The sequence below is a fragment of the Eptatretus burgeri genome, chromosome 4 (genome assembly GCF_056783735.1).
Source record: "Eptatretus burgeri isolate ZD-2024b chromosome 4, Ebu_testis_v1, whole genome shotgun sequence".
In the NCBI taxonomy this organism is placed as follows: Eukaryota; Metazoa; Chordata; class Myxini; order Myxiniformes; family Myxinidae; genus Eptatretus; species Eptatretus burgeri.
The window spans coordinates 5,861,911-5,880,709 of record NC_140964.1 but is presented as its reverse complement, the minus strand read 5'-3'; the positions used below and the strand labels follow the sequence as shown (position 1 = coordinate 5,880,709).

Genomic DNA, 18,799 nt, shown 5'->3' with positions numbered 1-18,799 from the left:
AAAATGCAGACAAAATTTGGCACAGATGGCCATTTGGTCTCTCACCATTGTGGCGTACCCAGAGCGCAGCACTGCAAGCTATTGGAGCAATTCACATCCACATTTAAAGGATATCACTGCTGGCACTGCATCAGTACACCATTTTTGACTGCATTGTAGATTGTAAAAAATTTTTTTGAAAACCACAAAAACTACCAAAAAAAACACTTAAAAAAAAAAAGAACATTTTGCATTTTCTTATTTGATCTTGTGTTGATAAATTGTTGTGGTGTTGATGTGGTGCAGGCATGATGGGCTGAATGGCCTCCACCTGCATCTAATTTCCTTGTAATTCCTTGTGATTGTAGATCAAACCGAACACTGGACAACTCAACGGAGAACACATTATATTACCAACTCGGCTATTCTGATATCTCTATCAAAATAAAAGTCGTGGGTTAATGCAAAAAAAAAGAAAAAAAAAGTATGAGTAAAACTAATTTATTGTAAAATTGGTGTCAGGAATGGGATGGGGTTTGTTCGACTATCAAAATACTTTCAATGTTACCCCCTTCATTAGCCACAATTGTGTACAAATTTGAGCAATTCAATAAAACACACAATCAAATGTGCTTGCAAATGAGAGCTAATTGTGATTGCTTACTGCTGAGACGAGGCCGGTTGAGGTGGTAGGGTGCAGGGAGGCATGAGAGGCCAGCCAGACGCTGATGCAAGGCACGTGCAAACAACGATCCTTGGTATGATGAGCCCAGTATGACACTACTTAGGTAGATGGGCTCAATCAGGTGACTCAGCAGAGCACCCTGAAGTCCCAGCACATTCCACCTGGAGAGAGTGAGATCTCCCACATATCATCAACACCCCCATGCCATCAGTGACAAATATGTATTTGAAGCTTTTCTTTGCATGTTAAGTATTTAAAGCAAGTAATTTAACAAGATATTTCAATTCCCATTGCTGATCTCACTTTTATCACTTTGAAAATTAAGACTTTCAAAATTACCGTATATAGCAGCATTGTGGTTGAGGCTCTCAAGCTGGTATCTTGGCCGTTCGATTCTGACCCTGGCATACTAATGATTAAAAATGGCCCATGCTGCTTCCTCACTTGATGCTCAGCATTTGGAGGATAAAACATGGACAAACCCCATGGGGGAAGGGGGAGGGAGGGATTTCTCCATAATTGGCCACTGACTGCAGAGAGAACTACATGGTATTCATAGAATACTTACCCTGCGCAGCCAACGGTTTTGGAGATATCGAGGTACAACGTTGTTTGGTTTTTCCAAAATTGCACCTGTACCACAAGACCTATGACATCATGATTATCATTAAAATATTATACATGAGGAGGCACTCCTGTGCTGAAAATTTCATGTCCATCAGACCAACAGTTGCTGAGAATTTTTTTAAAAAATAATGATCGGATAAGTGTTGTACTTGTCGAATTATGATGTCATAACGAAGACACCAATAGCATCATCATTAACATATCTTATTCCCTATGGGGAGTAGCCGACAATGAGCCAGGTCTCAATTTTTTTACATGGAGTGGTTTCAGAGATAAAGAGGTGTGAAGTTTTTCCAGAATGGCACCCGTACCACGTGATCTATGATGTCATAATTATCATTAAAATATTGTACAGGATGAGGCGCTCCTATGACAAAAAATGTGTGTCAATCGGACCAATAATTGCAGAGAAATAAAATCCATACTGATCGAATGAAGCATTGTACTTGTCGAATTATGACGTCATAATTCAGGTTTCTGATGCCATCATCATTGACATGTCTTATTCCCCAAGAGGAGTACTTGACAATGAGCCATGTTTTAATTTTTTCCATGGAGTGGTTTCAGAGATATACTAGTGCAACTTTTTTTTGATTTTTTCCTCGATGGTGCCTTACCACGTGACCGATGACATCATAATTATCATTAAAAAAATTCTACAGGAGCCGCTCATATTATGAAAATTTTGTGTCCATCGGCCAAACAGTTGCAGAGGAATTTCTTTTTTCATACTGATCAGATCAAGCGCAGTACTTGTTGAATTATGACGTCATAATGAAGGCACCGGTGACATGCACGTACGCAACTGAAAGCCTAACCCTGCTTTTCGCTTGGCGAGTGCAGGGTAAAAATTGATGTGAAAATATGGCATCGCCACCACACCACCAAGTTGTGGAATTTTCCTGGTGTTGGCTTAGTGGTGAGGGTGGCTGGCTTGGGATCTTAGGGTCCTGAGTTTGAGCCCCATTGGCCACTGAATTAACACTCGGTGGGGTTTATTCAGCCTGTCATTCTTCTGAAACTACATCGACATAGCCATACTCCAGGAAACTCATAGCGCGGAAGACAAAAAGGCTGCAAAGAAAAAGATTGCAGGCGACAACCTCATGGCCTCTGTTAATACAGCAAAACATGGCCTTGCCACCCAAATCAGACACGGTCTTCGAAACCTCGAAACCATAGGCAATAACTCACTTCACACAACAGTAAAGATAAGCGGCGTCACCGTTGTAAACATGTACAAGCTGCCCACACAAACATGGCCATCACCTGCCCTACCCCAGTACAACCACCCCACAGTTTACATCGGGGATTTTTAACAGCCACTACACTGAATGGGGATATAGGGAAAATGACGTAGCCGGAGAACAGCTAACTGACAGGGCGTCGACGGTCAATCTCAACCTGCTGTTTGACCCAAAGCAGCCAAAACCCTTCCACTCGGGACCGTGGCAGACCCGAACAAATCCTGACCTCTTCTTTCTGATAAAGGATGACAGAGGGCTATCAATTATGGCATCGAGAATAGTTCTCACTCCCTTTCCAAAAAAGCCAACATTGCCCCACTGTTGTTCACATCGGTATCAAGATCCGCTGGTGCACTCCAAGCCAGAACTACATTGGAACCTCTGGAAAGTGGATTGGACTGCTTTCACCAAAACAAGCTGAATCCAAGAGCGAGGATATATCACCTGTCCCAGGTAAAACAACAGAATTTGTGTACCTCCTTCTCTCTGCTGTCACAAATACCATACCGCACGGCTTCCACAAGACCTACACACCTTGCTGGACAGCTGAGACTGAAAGGCTTCCAAAGGAGCACAACTAAACTGGGAACCTGGACGTTGCACAGGCACGAATTGAAGCTCTCGCCACTGAACATCTGAAGTGCTGGAAGGAGTTGGTGGAGTCAACAGACTTCACCCACAGCAGCCGCAAGGCATGGGCATTGCTGAGGAAACTGCGTGCCGCAGAAAATGCTACTGCTGCCATTCCAAGAGTTTCCCCTGATTTCATTGCGTCACACCTCCTCCAGACCGAAAAGGCACTGACCTCCAAATCACGAAGGCAGGAGGTAAAAAGGGATTACCTCCGAAACATCCACGAAAGCCCACTGAGCAGCCATCTGGCGGCCCCATATACTGTACAAAGAAAGACATTGACGCCACACTGTCGGCAACCAAAAATGGCTAGTCACATGGGCCGACGGAATTTTCCCTGTATTCCTTAAAAACCCCAGAGAAAAGGGTCGTACCTGCTTGGCAGCCCTTTTTACTGCCGTCCATGAAACGGGACAAATTCCTGCAGCCTGGAAGTCGGCTGATGCTATTGCCATCCTAAAAATTGGTAAGCCAGCAGACTCGCCCTGCAACTACCACACTATAGCCCGACTTTCAGTGATGGGAAAGCTGATGGAGAGGGCCCTACTATCCCATCTAACCCCCACTCTGGAGGCCTTCCGACCCGATGAGCAGGGGGGTTATAGGCCCAGCCGCTGTTCTTGTGATCAGGTTCTTGCCCTCTCCACCATCATCGAGGCTGGCTTCCAGAGAAAACAAAAGATTGCAACCGCCTCGGTGGACCTGTCATCGGTTGATGACAGTCTGCCGCCGTGGGCTCCTCAGTCTCGAAAGTCTTCCGCTATCAGCAGACAATCGGATTGCTGTCGGTATTCCTTGGGGACCGAAAGAACCGCGTTAACCTCAATGGCAAAATCAGCCGAATTCGAACACTAAACGATTGCCTCCCTCAAGGGTCTGTTCTCGCCCCTGCCCTCTTTAACCTCTATGTTATTGACATGCCAATGACACCCTCCTTCAAACTCACTTATGCTGATGACATCACACTCGTAGCGCAGGGACCTGGCCTAAAATCTGTCAGGAACCAACTGACCCGAGATCTGGGCATACTGGACGAGTATTTACACAAATGGAAGCTCTGCCCAAACCCCAACAATACCGCCGTATGTACCCACCATTTTGACAATCGCACAGCAAACGCAGAGGTAGATGTGACATTCTGTGGTATGAAAGTTGAAAATGTCTGTGATCCCAAATACCTTGGGACCAGACCCTGACCTTCAAAGAACACCTGCAAAGATGCAAGGAGAAGGTCAGGGTACAGGAAACTGGCTGACTGGAACATCATGGGGAGCCGGCGTTAACACCTTACGCACGGCAATGCCTCATACACTCGACGGCAGAGTATTGCGTACCAGTCTGGTCGGCGAGTGTCCATACGAAGGCCATCGACGTTCATTTCAACGCTGCAATGAGAACAGTGTCTGGAACCCTCAAGCCAACAAAGACTGAGTGGCTTCCTATCCACTCAAACATTGCTCCCCCAGCCATCCGTAGGGATGTGCTGTCACCCTGATACTTCAGCTGCATTTTGGCTCCTGAAATTCCACCCCAGCATCTTCTCACTGAACATCTGTGCTGCTGCCTTAAGTCCCAAAACTAGCATGGAACCGTGCCGAGCTCCTTACCGGAGCCCATCAAAGTGAAGCCGACTTGTGGAGGGCCAGCTGGGAGGCTGCCACAGCTCCTAATAAACTTACTGTACATAATCCAACCATTCCTCCATCCGGTTTCACACTCCCACAAAGGCAATGGACAGCCCTCAACAGGCTCCACACTGGACAGGGCCTTTGCAGTAGTACCCTCCACCGACGGAGGATGAGGTCGGACGCACTCTGTGACTGCGGAGGAGTTCAGACGATGGAGCACATCACCACACACTGTCCCTTGCGGAAGTTATCGGGAGGACTTTTAGCTCTCCACCAACTCACCCATGAGGCAGCCACATGGCTGCAGAACCTGGACATTAAACTTTCATGCAATCCATATTAGCCATACACAAGAAGAAGAAGAATATCCTTCTGAGGTCGGCGAAATCAGGTCAGGTCAGGTATGGGAGCATGTGCCAGAACAGCACGTCGCTGCGTCCACTTTCCGCCGGTACTCCAGGGGCCTCCGTCTGGCCATCCCCCAGGCAGATGCCAGGCCCATCCCCATCTCCTTGAGATGATGTTCAACCTGTTGTAACCATGAGGCACGTGGTCGACCCACTGGCCTCCTCCACTCATGAGACTCCCTCGCTGAGATAATCTGGTGAGCAGGATCAGAGTCAGGAAAACGAGCCACATGTCCATACAGCCGCAACTGACGCTCACGGACATTGCAGGTAACAAATCTCATCCGAGTCTCTCTCAGCAACCGCTCGTTGGACACAAAATCCGACCAGCGATAGCCAACGATTCTCCGAAGAGACCTGGTACCAAAGGAATTAAGTCTCCGTCTCAGATCCTTGGTCAGAGTCCAAGTCTCGCACCCATAGAGCAAGACTGGAAGTACCAAGGACCTGAAGACTCGGACTTTCGTCCTCCCGCACAGGTACCGGCAGCGCCACACCCCATGATCCAGTGAATCCATGACTGCCCAGGCCCGATCCAGACGTCTATTGACCTCTGACTCGCAGCCAGCAGAGACATGAATATCACTGCCAAGGTAAGTGAATCTCTCCACGACCTCAACATCCTCACCACAAACAGACACAGACAGGACAGCAGCATCCAAGATGTCACCGAAAGCCTGGATCTTAGTTTTGACCCAAGAAACCCGTAATCCCAACGGCTCCGACTCCTCATTCAGCACCTCGAGGGCCCCCAAGAGGATGTCTAAAGTCTCCGCAAAGATGACTGCATCATCTGCAAAGTCAAGGTCCGAGATCTTGACATTCCCAAATGATGCATCCGACATCTCTCATTGATCTCTCCGACATCCTCCCTAGAATCCAGTCCATACAAGTGCTGAAAAGTGTGGGGGCAAGTACACATCCCTGACGAACTCCAGTAACAACTGGAAATAAGTCAGAGATGGTACCACCACACTTCACAGCACTCTCAGTACCAGAGTAGAGTTCAGACATCAGATCGATCAGTTTTGGTGGCACCCCACGAAGACCAAGAATCCTCCAGAGGACATCCCTATTCACTGAATCGAACGCTTTACAGCGATCAACATAGGCTGCAAGCAGCCCCTGCCAAAACTCTCGTCTGCGTTCGGTGAGGACACGAAGTGCAAGGATACGGTCAATCGTTGACCTCTTTGGTGTAAAGCCTGACTGCTCTGGACGCTGGTGCTCAAGCAGATGGTGGCGAACCCTGTCGAGAATTATCCGAGCAAAGACCTTGCCCGGCACTGAGAGCAGCGTCACCCCTCGGTAGTTGTTGCAGTCTTGGCGATCACCCTTCCATTTCCAGAGAGGGACAACAAGGCCCCTCTTCCAGTCAGTTGGGATGATGCCTGTGTTCCAGGCAGAGCACAAAACTGCATGCAACGACACGAGTGCAGCATTTCCACCAGCCTTGAGAAGTTCGGCATGGATGCCACAGATCCCTGGAGCTTTGCCCCGTTTCAACTGGTTCACCGCAGCCCGTGTTTCCACAAGCGTAGGTGGACCACAGTTGATTCGAGGGTCAGCAACAGGGATGGTAACACCCTTGACGTCCAACTCGACAGTTGGGGGATCAGCCTGGTACAACCGCTCAAAGTAACCGGCCCAGCGGGCCTTCACTTCAGACTCCTCTGTCAAGAGCCTACCACTCTCTGCTCGAACTGTAGTGCTCCGAGGGATGGGCTTGGATGAACGTAATGCGCGAATTCCCCTGTAAGCGGGACGAGAATCACCTGTCCACAGGTGATGCTCTACCCCCTCACAGATTCCTCGCACATCGGCCTCCTTGTCCACCCTCAGTGCACGTACAGTTTTACGCCTCAGCTCCCTGAACAGCTCAGCTCTGCCATTCAGCCTGGCCCTGCGACTCTGGTCAATGGTATCCAGTGTCCCTTGAGAGACAAAATTCTTCTTTGCCCTGCGGTGAGCTCCAAGGCATCCACCGGCAACATCAAGGACGGTGGTCTTGAAGGCGCTCCACAACTCTTCAGGACCCCCCAAAGCACCCAGACCCCCCAAGTGTCCACTCAGCCTGTTCGCAAACTCCTCAGCTACTCTCTCATCCCTGAGCTTGGCAACATCCAGCCTCGGCTGGGATGGTACCATTCTCCAGGATTTAAGGTGCAGCTTTAGAGTTGCTACAACAAGCCTGTGGTCAGTATTGAGGAACTGAGCACTCCGGTAGACCCTGCAGTTCTGGATCATCCTCCAACGACCGTCAATGAGGACATGGTCAATCTCCTTTGCCACACCGCCAGCGTTGGAATACCAAGTCCAACGATGAGCTTGTGGGTGCTGAAACCATGAACCAGCCACCCTAAGTCCATGACTTCTTGCAAAGTCAAGGAACTTAGTGCCATTCTGGTTCATAGTTCCTGACCCATGGGGACCAAAACACAAACCTCATAACCGTCCCTATCAGTTCCAGTCGATGCATTGAAATCCCCCAAGACTAGAAGTGTATCTCGTCTGGGGCACTGATCAACCACAGACTCGAGTGTGGCGTAGAATGCATCCTTCACGGTGAGATCACTCGCCTCAGTGAAATGAGTACCAGTATACTCGTATGGGGTACAGCATCAGCGACATAGTCGCACCCCAACAAAATGATAGCTACCCGGCAGTCAAGCTGCCATACACAAGAAGAAGCAGAAGAATATTATGAGATATTCTATAGGCAGGTAAGCAAGGATTATAAGAAAAGGCGTGACCACAATGGGTCGAGAAACAATGAACTAGGCCAAGTTGGGCAGATGGTAACAATGTCAAACAAAACATGTTTCCCTGTGCATACATTATTCTGCTAATTGTTGCTTTAAACAGTTCGGATTAAAAAAAACAAATCATTTCAGATTAATGTTTCTGAGCAAAAGTATCAATCTTATTCAGCACAACAGTTAAACAAGGTGAGCTCACAATGGTACTGCCGGAACAGGGAGAGCACAGGTTGGTAATGTTGAAAATTCCTCAACTGGTGGCTGTATTGCAGGTACAGTTATTTCATATGAATCTGTGCCCATTCAAGACTTTTCTTGTGTTGTTTTAATCTCATCTCAATGTTGTGTATGACAAATTACAGCACACAGATCGAAGTCGAAGTTGGACAGCCAAGTCACAGCACTGTCTGTTGTTCGGTGAATTGCCCCAATCCTTCATCAAACCTCTGTAGGTGCCACTCGTTCACAATGTGATGAATCGTCTGATCTGGGTGACCACGGTCACAGGCTGGGCTGTCTCTGAAATTCCATTTGTGGACGTGGTGTGATGTCCATCACTCAACATTTCTTTGTTGGCAATGTTGTTTTCCATCCAGAGATTATGCCACTTGTCCTTTGTGTTAAAACCCACACCACTCAAAACGTTTGCAGAGCCCTAGAAAAGTTTGCGTGAGTTGAGTCGCATATTTGAGAGATTCTGTAGGTCTTCATGGATTGGAAGCTCTGGGTTGGCTTTGATGCAATCAAACTCTCTCAGTATTCTTGCTGTCTGGGGGTGGGGGGGGGGGATGTTGGACAGGACTGGGAGCCACTGCACAGGTGTTGATTTCAGTGTACCGCTGATTATCCACACCAGTGTTTTCAGATAGTTTCCAAGTGTTTTGTGTAGCTGCTCACTACCCAAACAGGAAAACGGTATTCCGCTGCAGAGTACACAAGAGGGTGAGTGCTTGATCTCCAGCATTTCCGGATGATGTTTACCCTGGTGTTGATCTTTTCTGTGACACATTTTAGGTGTGGCTGCGATCAAGGGTAACTCCAAGGTACTTGGGGAATGGTTCATTTTTGATGGGTTTGCCGCAAAAGGAAACCTGGCGTTTACTGCGAGCCAGTCGGTTGCTTAGATAGAAAGTGGTAACTGTAGTCTTAGTTGGGTTTGGGTGGAAGTGCCCAGTAGATGAAGTATTGCTCCATTAGCTTTAAGTCCTGGAATAGGGTACTGCTGAGATCTTCAAGGTTGATTGCTTGGGTAGCAGGGGCAAGATCATCTACATCAGTAAACTTTCTGGAGGTTGGACAAGGCATGTCGCTCACATATATGTTGAAGAGGATTGAAGCCAAGATAGACCCTTGAGGAAGACCATCATTCAGAATCCTTATGGAGCTTGTTTGCTCTCCAAGTGAAACCCTATATCTTCAATTGCTAAGCATAGAAGAAAGGACACACATTGTGGTTTGGCACTGGAAAAGTCTGGCAGCTTTCAACAGAAGACCATGTCACGATATTGTATCATATGTTGATGAAAGGTCAATTAGTACAGCACCTGTCTTGAACATGCATTGGTAGCCTCAATGTGGGTGGTAAGTGCAAGTACTTGATCAACACAACTCCTTCCAAGTTTGAAGCCAGCTTGTTCCTTGGGAAGGATGGGCTAGGATGGACCAGTGGAGAGAGCCTGGGCGGAAGGACACACTTAAACAACTTCTACGTCGTATATCGCAGAGATATGGGTCGATATATGGATCAGCAGCAGGTTTCACTGGATTAAGGATGGCAATGATTGTAGCCTCTCTCCAGGTTGATGGTATGACTCCAGTTGCATAGATGTTAGTGAAAAGAGAAGCCAACCAATCAAGTTCGTAATGCCCAAAGTTCTTCAAGAATTCAGGATAGGCACCATCAATTCCTGTTGCTTTTCTTGCTTTGATGTAGGAAAGGCCAGTGTCAATGTCAGCCCTGGTGTAGGGGGAAGAAAGTAGGGATGTGAGCCTCCTTAGTTGAGGCAACTTTGGAGTTGAGAAGCCTTGAAGCAACAGCATTCGCCAAAATTCGGAGGGGGGGGGGTGGGATGGACTGCTGCAGGAGGAGGAGGAGATTGGGACCATACTTTGTGCACAGTGTTGATTCTGCTTAAGCAGTCTCCTTGGCTATTGGACACAATCCTGAACGGGTCGTCACTCCGACACAGTATACCGGCATGCTGGCACTCATTTTGCCGACCACAGAAGGATGACAGGCCGAGTCAACCCCACCTGGTATTAATTCAACAGCTGAGCGGGTTTTGAGCTCAGGACCCTCGGATCCAAAGCCCACCATCCTCACCATTACGCCAACACCAGGCATAATGCAGCAGGGTGGGGTAGGGAATAAAGGTGCACGTCCAATGCTAGGGGACACTCTCATTTCTACTCTTGCTACTGGGATGTGTTCTCTCTCTCTCTCTCTCTCTCTCTCTCTCTCTCTCTCTCTCTCTCTCTCTCTCTCTCTCTCTCTCTCTCTCTCTCTCTCTCTCTCTCTCTCTCTCTCTCTCTCTCGAGCCCTCATGCCTGATCTCTTGCCTCTTGGAACTCTTGCTGCAGGGACAAGCTCAGAGAGCCAATAGCGTCGAGCGTATTCCCATTTTCCGAACCAAACTGATTGAATTTCGAAACTCGCTTTAAACTTTCAAGAACCCAACTTTCCACATGCCTCCATTATTTTATTCCTCTTTTATCCCATCTGTGGAACTACTTTATTGAAACGACTTAATCATACTCTTCCTGCCAGGCCTTCAGGCAAGTGGTGCACCACACATACGTGTCCTGCAACAGCCTGGTGTTATTCACACCATGCTGTCCCCTCTGACTTGCCCAGTTGGAGTACATGATGTGTATGTGGGCCCATTATATCCAGGATTACTTTCTTGTGCGTTGTATTGTGCTTAATAATCGTATACTTTGTCTGTCTGCTCAACGTTTTGTTCTGCGTCCTCAACATTTTGTCCTCTTGCGTTTGGAATAAATTATTTGTTTATTTCTTCAAGAGAGGCGAAGCACCACGTGATGGATGCTGCACTGACGTTTGGTTTTAATTGGAATCCCTGGAGGGTTAAATTGGTGGTAATCCTCTTTTAGGACCGGCGTGATGCTGGACTGTAAGCGAAGCATGGACTGACGTTCACTGCTCGCCGTTAGTCTGTGATTAAAAGTGACCGCTTGGTTTAATCCTCAGAGCTTCCAGTGTGGTCAGAAATCGTCTCCATTGTGATTTATCGGGAGGTTGCCGTCTACGTTGGAGTAATTTTTAGCTCCAGAAGAAGATGTTTTACATCTACACACAAACGTGTCGTATCACATCAACAGTCAAAGTCAGAATTACTGACAGAACACAATGGGGGTCAATTAAGGCATCGCCACTGAACTCCGAGATGGTGTTCTCAACAGAACAGCTATAACCCGAACCCTCATGACTGACAATTTGTTCGTTTATTAAAGATTTTCAGCCATCTTTCTTTTCAAACGTCACAATGATGCAACTCATGCTATGCCTCAAAGCGGACAAAATGGGAGAAGAAGGACAATGGTGCCAATCGATGAAGTCTTGTTAAGGAAGGTCAACACCTCCTTCTCCTCCCTCCCATCCTCCCCCCAACTCTTTTCTTCGCAGTTGTAGGTCTGAAGGTGGAACAATCAAAGAGCCAGAATTAAGCATGATTATTTAATGGCGTAATTGCCTGTCATTTTAGGCATTAGTCTGCTTTCCGTTGCAATATCGATTCGTCAGAATCGGTGCATTGCACGTGCAAAGAAAGTCGAAGGCACCTGCTGTTAGTCGAAGACAGTTTTGCTCTCCAAAGCTACAGCTCTATGCATAATAGATGTGACGCGTGTCAGGAAGATCAGATTGAAACCCTTTCAGAAGTTGTGCAAGAAACCAGGAAGGCCTAGAAGCATTTCCAATAGCTGGCAAATGGGGTTCCGTATCAAGAGGCATGGCATCTCTCATCTTGCAGACATTTTCAGCGATTCACTGTGCTTGGCTGCACCGGGAGCACACGGACATCCTTGGATGAGCCGCTTGGGGCTCAACTTCACAGGAACGTCTGAGCTATACAAACAACCCAGAACGACATCAGCAATATAACTCGGCTTCCCGAGACTTCCCAGAGGCCAGAATTTCATTTTTGCAATGGATATTGAGCAGATATCACAGGTGTTATGAATTGTGTGTATGCCAGGCTATATGGCGAGTTGTGTTTACTGGTGACCTTCCAATTGGAAGGAAGTTAAGCTTCAACAAGCTTGCCCCAAAAACCCACCTTGTGTTTTTTTTTTTTTTTTTAAAGTAATTTCAAAGGTTCTCCAGATGTAAAGTTTTCAGGTTCCTTGGTAATATTGGAGACAGTGGCAGTCAAACTATGTTCGAACATCATGGCTGGTTCAAACGCAGCTTTTTATTCCCATGCTATCCATCATAGACACCTATAATCGTCACTCATCTCAGTTGTGTTCTTCTTTAGATGAGATAAAATTTTCCAATTTCAGTTCTGGGGTGGTGAGATCAATCCTGGGATGATTATTGTCTCCACTGGGATGTATGCGAAGATATCATAAACCGAACCGCTATCTAAATAGATCCTAAATATGTTTGTTGTACGTACTTTAAAACTGTTAATGTGGTTATTTGTATAATCAGCTGGAAATATTTTTTTCCATTCAAATTAATGATTTAAATATATGACTTCCCATGCACCAAGAGCTATGGATGACCTCATCCAAGTCGAAAGAGGTGCAATTCCTCTCCTGTACTCTTACAATCAGTTGTCCATCTTGCACCTGGCACTTTCTCTTGCCAGTAGCCAATGACAGATGACCTTTGCTGTACTTCTAACCCAATCACCTTCCTATTACGGGAATACATGGCCTGGAAATGATGGCTGCCACAATCCGCTTACCGCTCCGTGCCCAGCCAGTTAACCCTGTCCCAACCCCATCCTTACCAAAGGCATAATTTCTCTCCTATACTCCATAATCCCAGGTTGGCTGAAAGGTTCTCAGATGGGAGGAAAGGTTTCACCATAACAGTGAATCTGCATTTTGATTCTCAGTCAAATTTTCAACACCTCGCAGCAAGAGGAAACCACAAGTTGCTCTACTTTTCATCACCTCCCAACTCATCCTACCTTTCCACGCTACTCTGATCTTCACAACCACTTGCCAATCACATCTGTAAACAATGGGCTATTCTGATCCCTCTTACCAGCTACAAACCATTCTCTGTCCCCACAACTATTCCTTTATATTAGGAAAGTATAGACCACATCATAAAATAATCAGTTTTAATATGAACGCATAAAAATGATAGATCAGATCCAAAATTTTGTGCAATGACATATTCTAACCTGAGCAAGATGTTGAGGAAGTGATATAACACTGGTCAAGGCATTGTGGGTAAAACCAAGATGGCGTTTAAAATAGCCTTGTGTATTGTAGAACAGAGATGTATCATTAGAGTGCTTCCTGAAGGAGAACATCGAACCAGCTTTCATCCACGGGAAGCCGTCTGCACAGTCTGTCGATGGGTGTCTCTCATGTAGTTTTGCATTTCGATGGTACAGTGGGTTCAAAATTGCCATAAATTGGTAAGTGACCACGAGCATTCACACGTGCAAGCAACTGCTGTCATTTGAGCAAACATTGAACGTGCTGAACACGTCGTATTATAGAATCACCAAATTACTGCATGAGAAATTGCAGAATAGTGGGAAATCAGTGTTGATAGACAATTATTATTTAATTGTCAGACAGAATTGACAGAATTGTCAGAAAGACAGAGAGAGACAATCATTTAAACGTTTCATACAACAAGACAAAGCCTTGATCAATGCAGAGAATCACCGGGGAATATAGATTAGAGTCGATGTAAGAACCAATGTTGACTCGCTCACTGGCGCACAGAATGCTTCGGGAATGGTTGTGGTTCTGGAGTATATAGATTCGAGTAGATGTGAGAACCAGTGTGGAATCACTCACTCATTGACACACAGAATGGTTTGGGAATGGTTGTAGTTCAGGGGGAATGGTCGTGGTTTTGGGGGAATGGTTGTGGTTCTTGAGTATATAGATTAGAGTAGATCTGAGAACCGGTGTGGACTCGCTCACTCACTGACTCACATAATGCTTCGGGAATGGTTGTGGTTCTGGAGTATATAGATTCGAGTAGATGTGAGAACCAGTGTGGAATCACTCACTCATTGACACACAGAATGGTTTGGGAATGGTTGTGGTTCAGGGGGAATGGTTGTGGTTCAGGGGGAATGGTCGTGGTTCTTGAGTATGTAGATTAGAGTAGATCTGAGAACCGGTGTGGACTCGCTCACTCACTGACTCACATAATGCATTGGGAATGGTTGTGGTTCAGGTGAACGAATGGACAATCCCCGAGTGAGGACATTGGTTCTGAAATGCTTTTTTCTGGGCGACCCCTTTAGACATTTTACAGATTAAAATTTGAGACGAGATTAAAAATACATTTTCTATCATTTATCATTATCTATCTATAATTCCAGCAATGTACGTGTGTGTGTGTGTGTGTGTGTGTGTGTGTGTGTGTGTGTGTGTGTGTGTGTGTGTGTGTGTGTGTGTGCGTGCGAGGTAATCTTTTTAACGCCTTTGAATGTATGATATAGATTCCAGTAGATCGTTGATAACTTGGACATACTCCACATTCAAGTTACAAAACGAACTCAAAGTTAAATTAAACATTAAAATGTTTTGGTTTTATCCAATAACTCTGTTTAAACCGTGCTTACGGCCGGTTATCTGTGCTAGTCGAGCCTGTAGGCCTCGCAGCGTAACTCGAATCACGGACCGTGCAGGCAAGCATACACTCAGGAACATGCACGGAGAACTTGGACACAATCCACATTCGAGATATTAATTAACTTTGGGTTAAATTCGATGTAAAAACGTGATTATTACCTTAGACAACTTAATAAAACTGTGCTTCAGGCCGTTTGAGATGCAATATTCAAGTGGGCCGCCCGCAGGCACGACGTTGGTGTTGGTTTGTGTGGGGATTCCGCAACAGGCCCTCCTTTTTGGTCGAGGCTATCAAACACACCTAAGGCGTGTATTAACAAAAACACAAAACTTAACCGAATTCCCCCCATCACCACCAACACGTAATGCATGATAAAAACAATTACAAAATGAACAAAGGACGTGGGAATCAAACGTCAACTCGATACAACTATCATATGCACGTGTAAAACACTCTCAGGGTTTGGGAGTAAAAGAAACGGCATCACAAAATATTTATCATCAACATCAGTTGTGCAATTGATATTTGAAATCATTGTAAATGTAAATCACTCTTATCATTATTAATCAATTGTTAGAAAAAGTCTTCATCAGGATTATTAAATAATGAAATACCATTCCCTGTTAAATCTGATCAGTCTCCCAATCCTCTTACCGAAAATTCCAACCACCAACCATCCCCCCCTCCCCACCCTGACAACTCTTCTCCCTACCGACCACTCCCCGTATTCACCACTCACCGAGCTATTTTGTCACTGCACGCCATTGTGAGCAATGGCTCACCCTGGTGCATGCCTTCCCAGCTCTGTGGGATGCCGTGCAGTCCTCCGGCCACCGGCGCCGTGCCCTCCCCACCCGCCTGCTTGACGCGCAGCTGCCAGTGGGCACGGCGACGCCAATGCCTGTCAGCACTGCCTGCGGGATTCAGACCGTAGCCCCGTGACGTTGTGCCAGAGAGAGCATGAGAGTCAAAACAGTCGACTCAAAATGGCAGCATGTGTGCCTAGCATTTCATCAGGCAGTTTGGATCCATAGGATGGACACAGTGTACACAATAAGGAACACACACACACACACACCAACATCCGGCAAGTGGTCAACTACAACCGCTCAACTACTTTCACACCGCATTTACCCTCACGGGCCTTGTGATGCTTCCAAAAGCGTTCGCATTCAGATTGCAATGGCATTTCGGACATGAGCCCCTCTTCAAAGCAATAAAGACACCCAAAATGTGGCTTCACCTGTTTTCCCACAGCGGTAAGCACACCCCCCCCCCATCAATATTTAGATCAGGGAATCCGTTATCCTTCCTTTGCTGCCGAGACAGACCAACTCTAATCCATGTAAAGACCCGTCCTCCATTGTGTACACCCATTAACAGACATTCCACATCAGAAACACGACATGTTTGACTAAATTGCCGAAAGTTGCAATAAAAGCCAGTCCAAGGAAAGCGGAGTATCGCACAAATGCGTGATGTCAGCTTATCCACAGTAACGTTTAAATATCAGTCATTAGGTGTCACCATTTCAAAGAACCACAAGCATCACATCACCAAGCCAAGTGTATTTACAAGTACCGTCTTTGACGATTGATTGATCTCGATTTCTCTTCACGTGTGGGTGAAGAACACACTCCGTGCACATTCAAACGACATTTAGTTATTCAGTGGGTGAGCCATGCACAACAAAATAACCATAATCATGTGATAAGGAACAACCACCTTTAACAAAGGCCTTTCGGGACGAGAAAACTTATCAACCAAACTCAAAGGATAGGGTAGGCTGAGGTTTGGACCAATGAGCTGCTTCTCTGGATGATCCCAAAGCAAGGTAAGATGTGCGAAGGTTTGCATGGAGTTGAGTGGTGTGTGGAGTGAATCTCACCTGCGGAGAGAGTGGCCATATGCATACAGGCAAGGCGTGCGGCACCACACGGTGGAGCACTCACGTACAGGTGAAGTTCCACTCCGTGACGCAAACCAAACCTGCCCCAACGCCTTCGCTCCAGAACCGTTTGCTCGGACGTTCCACTCGAGCTGTAACATAGACAGGGAAAGATTTACCGGCAAAATCCTTCAATAACCGTCTCAACCGTTTAGTGTTTTAGTCTCAATAACCGTTTAGTGTTTTACCGAATATAAACTCGAAACCAATGAACTCCTTAACAATTTTTTATAAAAGTCCGTTCAGATGTTTAAATGTGTTGGTTGAGGTTTTGTTTTGCAATCGTGTGTGTGTGTGTATGCGCATGTCCAGACTGTAACTTTTGTCATCACAACAAAGCTTTATTATGAGAATATGGAGAAGAGAAATTAATAATTTGGTCAAAAGATCAAAAGGCCAAAGGAAAGCATCACCTTCCATCCATCCAAAGTTTCCATCCAATTGACCTGAAATTTTAATTATCATTTGAGCTTTTGTTTCCCGTAACTTTTTTTTTTGTTTTCTTTTTTAACCATTTGAGCTTTTGTCGTCAAATTTTAAACAAAGCATTATTTGAAAATATGGAAAAGGAAATTAATTATATGAATGGAAAAGCCAAATTAATAATTTGGTCAAAAGATCAAAAGGTACCGTTTGGCACACAGAGGAAGAAGTCCGAACACAAAGCGGACGGGCGTTGCATTTTCAGAGGTTTCCAGTATATTTTTTTAGAAAGGAGTACGAGTGCGGAACTACCTTTTCATCGAGGTAAACACAAGGAAACACAAGGACAATAAACGCAGGTGGAAGCCATTCAGCCCATCATGCCTGCGCAACATCAAAAACCACACCGATTTATCCACACCAGGTCAAAATAAGAAAATGCAAAATGTTTTTCTTTTTTTAAAAATTACCGGTAAGTGTTTTTTTGTGTTTTTTTATTTATTTCATTCTTTCCCCCAGAGGAGAGGGCATGGGCTTGAGTAAAACCACACACATCAACCACATAACACCTCTTGATGAGACCCCCACCAACAGCACTCTGCACATAATCACCCATCAATGCTCAAACTACCTAAAAGTTTTATCAACATCCCTACACCCCTCTATCTCCATAACTAGGTACCGAGGGAGGTTTTTATTGACAATTCGAGAGAAACATGATAATTCGCCTGAGATGCTCTCATGATAATAAAACGAAAGCTCCACCAACAAGCAAGGCAAGAGGTGCTCACCACCGAGTGATCTTCATCGAGTCATGAATGGAGACGCCTCTGTGGTTGAAACGTCAGACCCGAACCTCACCCTGGTAGGGAAACGGTGCTTGTTTGTGGCAAATTCAATATGAATCCTCTTAAAAAAGTGCTGCCTCCATCCAGGGTTAAACCCATAATCTCTAGGATGCTAATCCAGTGTAATCTCCCATAATTCTGGTTGTCATGACAATACCTAGATAATGTTGTGGCGAGTGAAAAACAAAAAACAAAATCTCTTTTCATCTTTAATTGCTAATTTAAAAATCTTCTAACATTTAAATGGCTGGAAGATCTGCCCAAAGGTTAAAGAGAAAGGCAGAAGGTCAAACAGCCAGCATTTTAACCAGTGGTAAAGGTCTGCAGCACTGATTGAAACTGAAAGTGCTGTGTACTTGCAGGTTGCTTGTGGTTTGAGGTTAAAAGACTGCACTAAAACAATTCATCACAAAAACTAAAAAGGTTAAAAGATATCCATGAGAGTGACCACTGCTCTCGAGGCAATTCCATGATTTACAGTTTGTATCTTTCCAAATATAAGGCTGGTGGAAAAGCAAATGAAGAATGAAATAAATGAATAAGAAAACGAAACCGGCACTCGGTGGAGGGCATACATCTGCCAGGATGAACAGTCTACATTTTGAACAGCTGGACCTGCATCCGTACCTGAACCAAAAATAATCAATTCGTCCTTGTCACACACCAAACATGTCCACCAAGTTTCATCCAAATCCGTCCTTGACATTTTGAGATATCATGCTCACAGAAAAAACAAACAGCGGTGAATACACAACCTGCGCCAATCTTCGGTGGCGGACGTAATGAGGAAGAAAAAGGATGAGAGAGCAAAAA

General features: G+C 45.7%; 1 protein-coding gene and 1 long non-coding RNA gene across 2 annotated transcripts in view; one reads left to right on the top strand and one right to left on the bottom strand.

The window, feature by feature from the left end:
* Nucleotides 1–608, top strand: part of LOC147027390 (uncharacterized) — a 76,332-nt gene extending 75,724 nt beyond the window's left edge. Inside the window, exon 4 of the long non-coding RNA XR_015057025.1 lies at nucleotides 348–608. This is a non-coding gene — a long non-coding RNA (uncharacterized LOC147027390). The remainder of the gene's footprint in view (nucleotides 1–347) is intronic.
* LOC147027389 (double-stranded RNA-specific editase 1-like) overlaps nucleotides 1–18,799 on the bottom strand; it is a 266,163-nt gene that overhangs the window by 36,931 nt on the left and 210,433 nt on the right. Inside the window, exons 6-8 of the mRNA XM_085876748.1 lie at nucleotides 16,656–16,807; nucleotides 15,507–15,681; nucleotides 644–825 (exon numbers count right to left, since the gene is read on the bottom strand). Of these exons, the coding sequence (XP_085732874.1) occupies nucleotides 644–825; nucleotides 15,507–15,681; nucleotides 16,656–16,807 (509 nt within the window). The remainder of the gene's footprint in view (nucleotides 1–643; nucleotides 826–15,506; nucleotides 15,682–16,655; nucleotides 16,808–18,799) is intronic.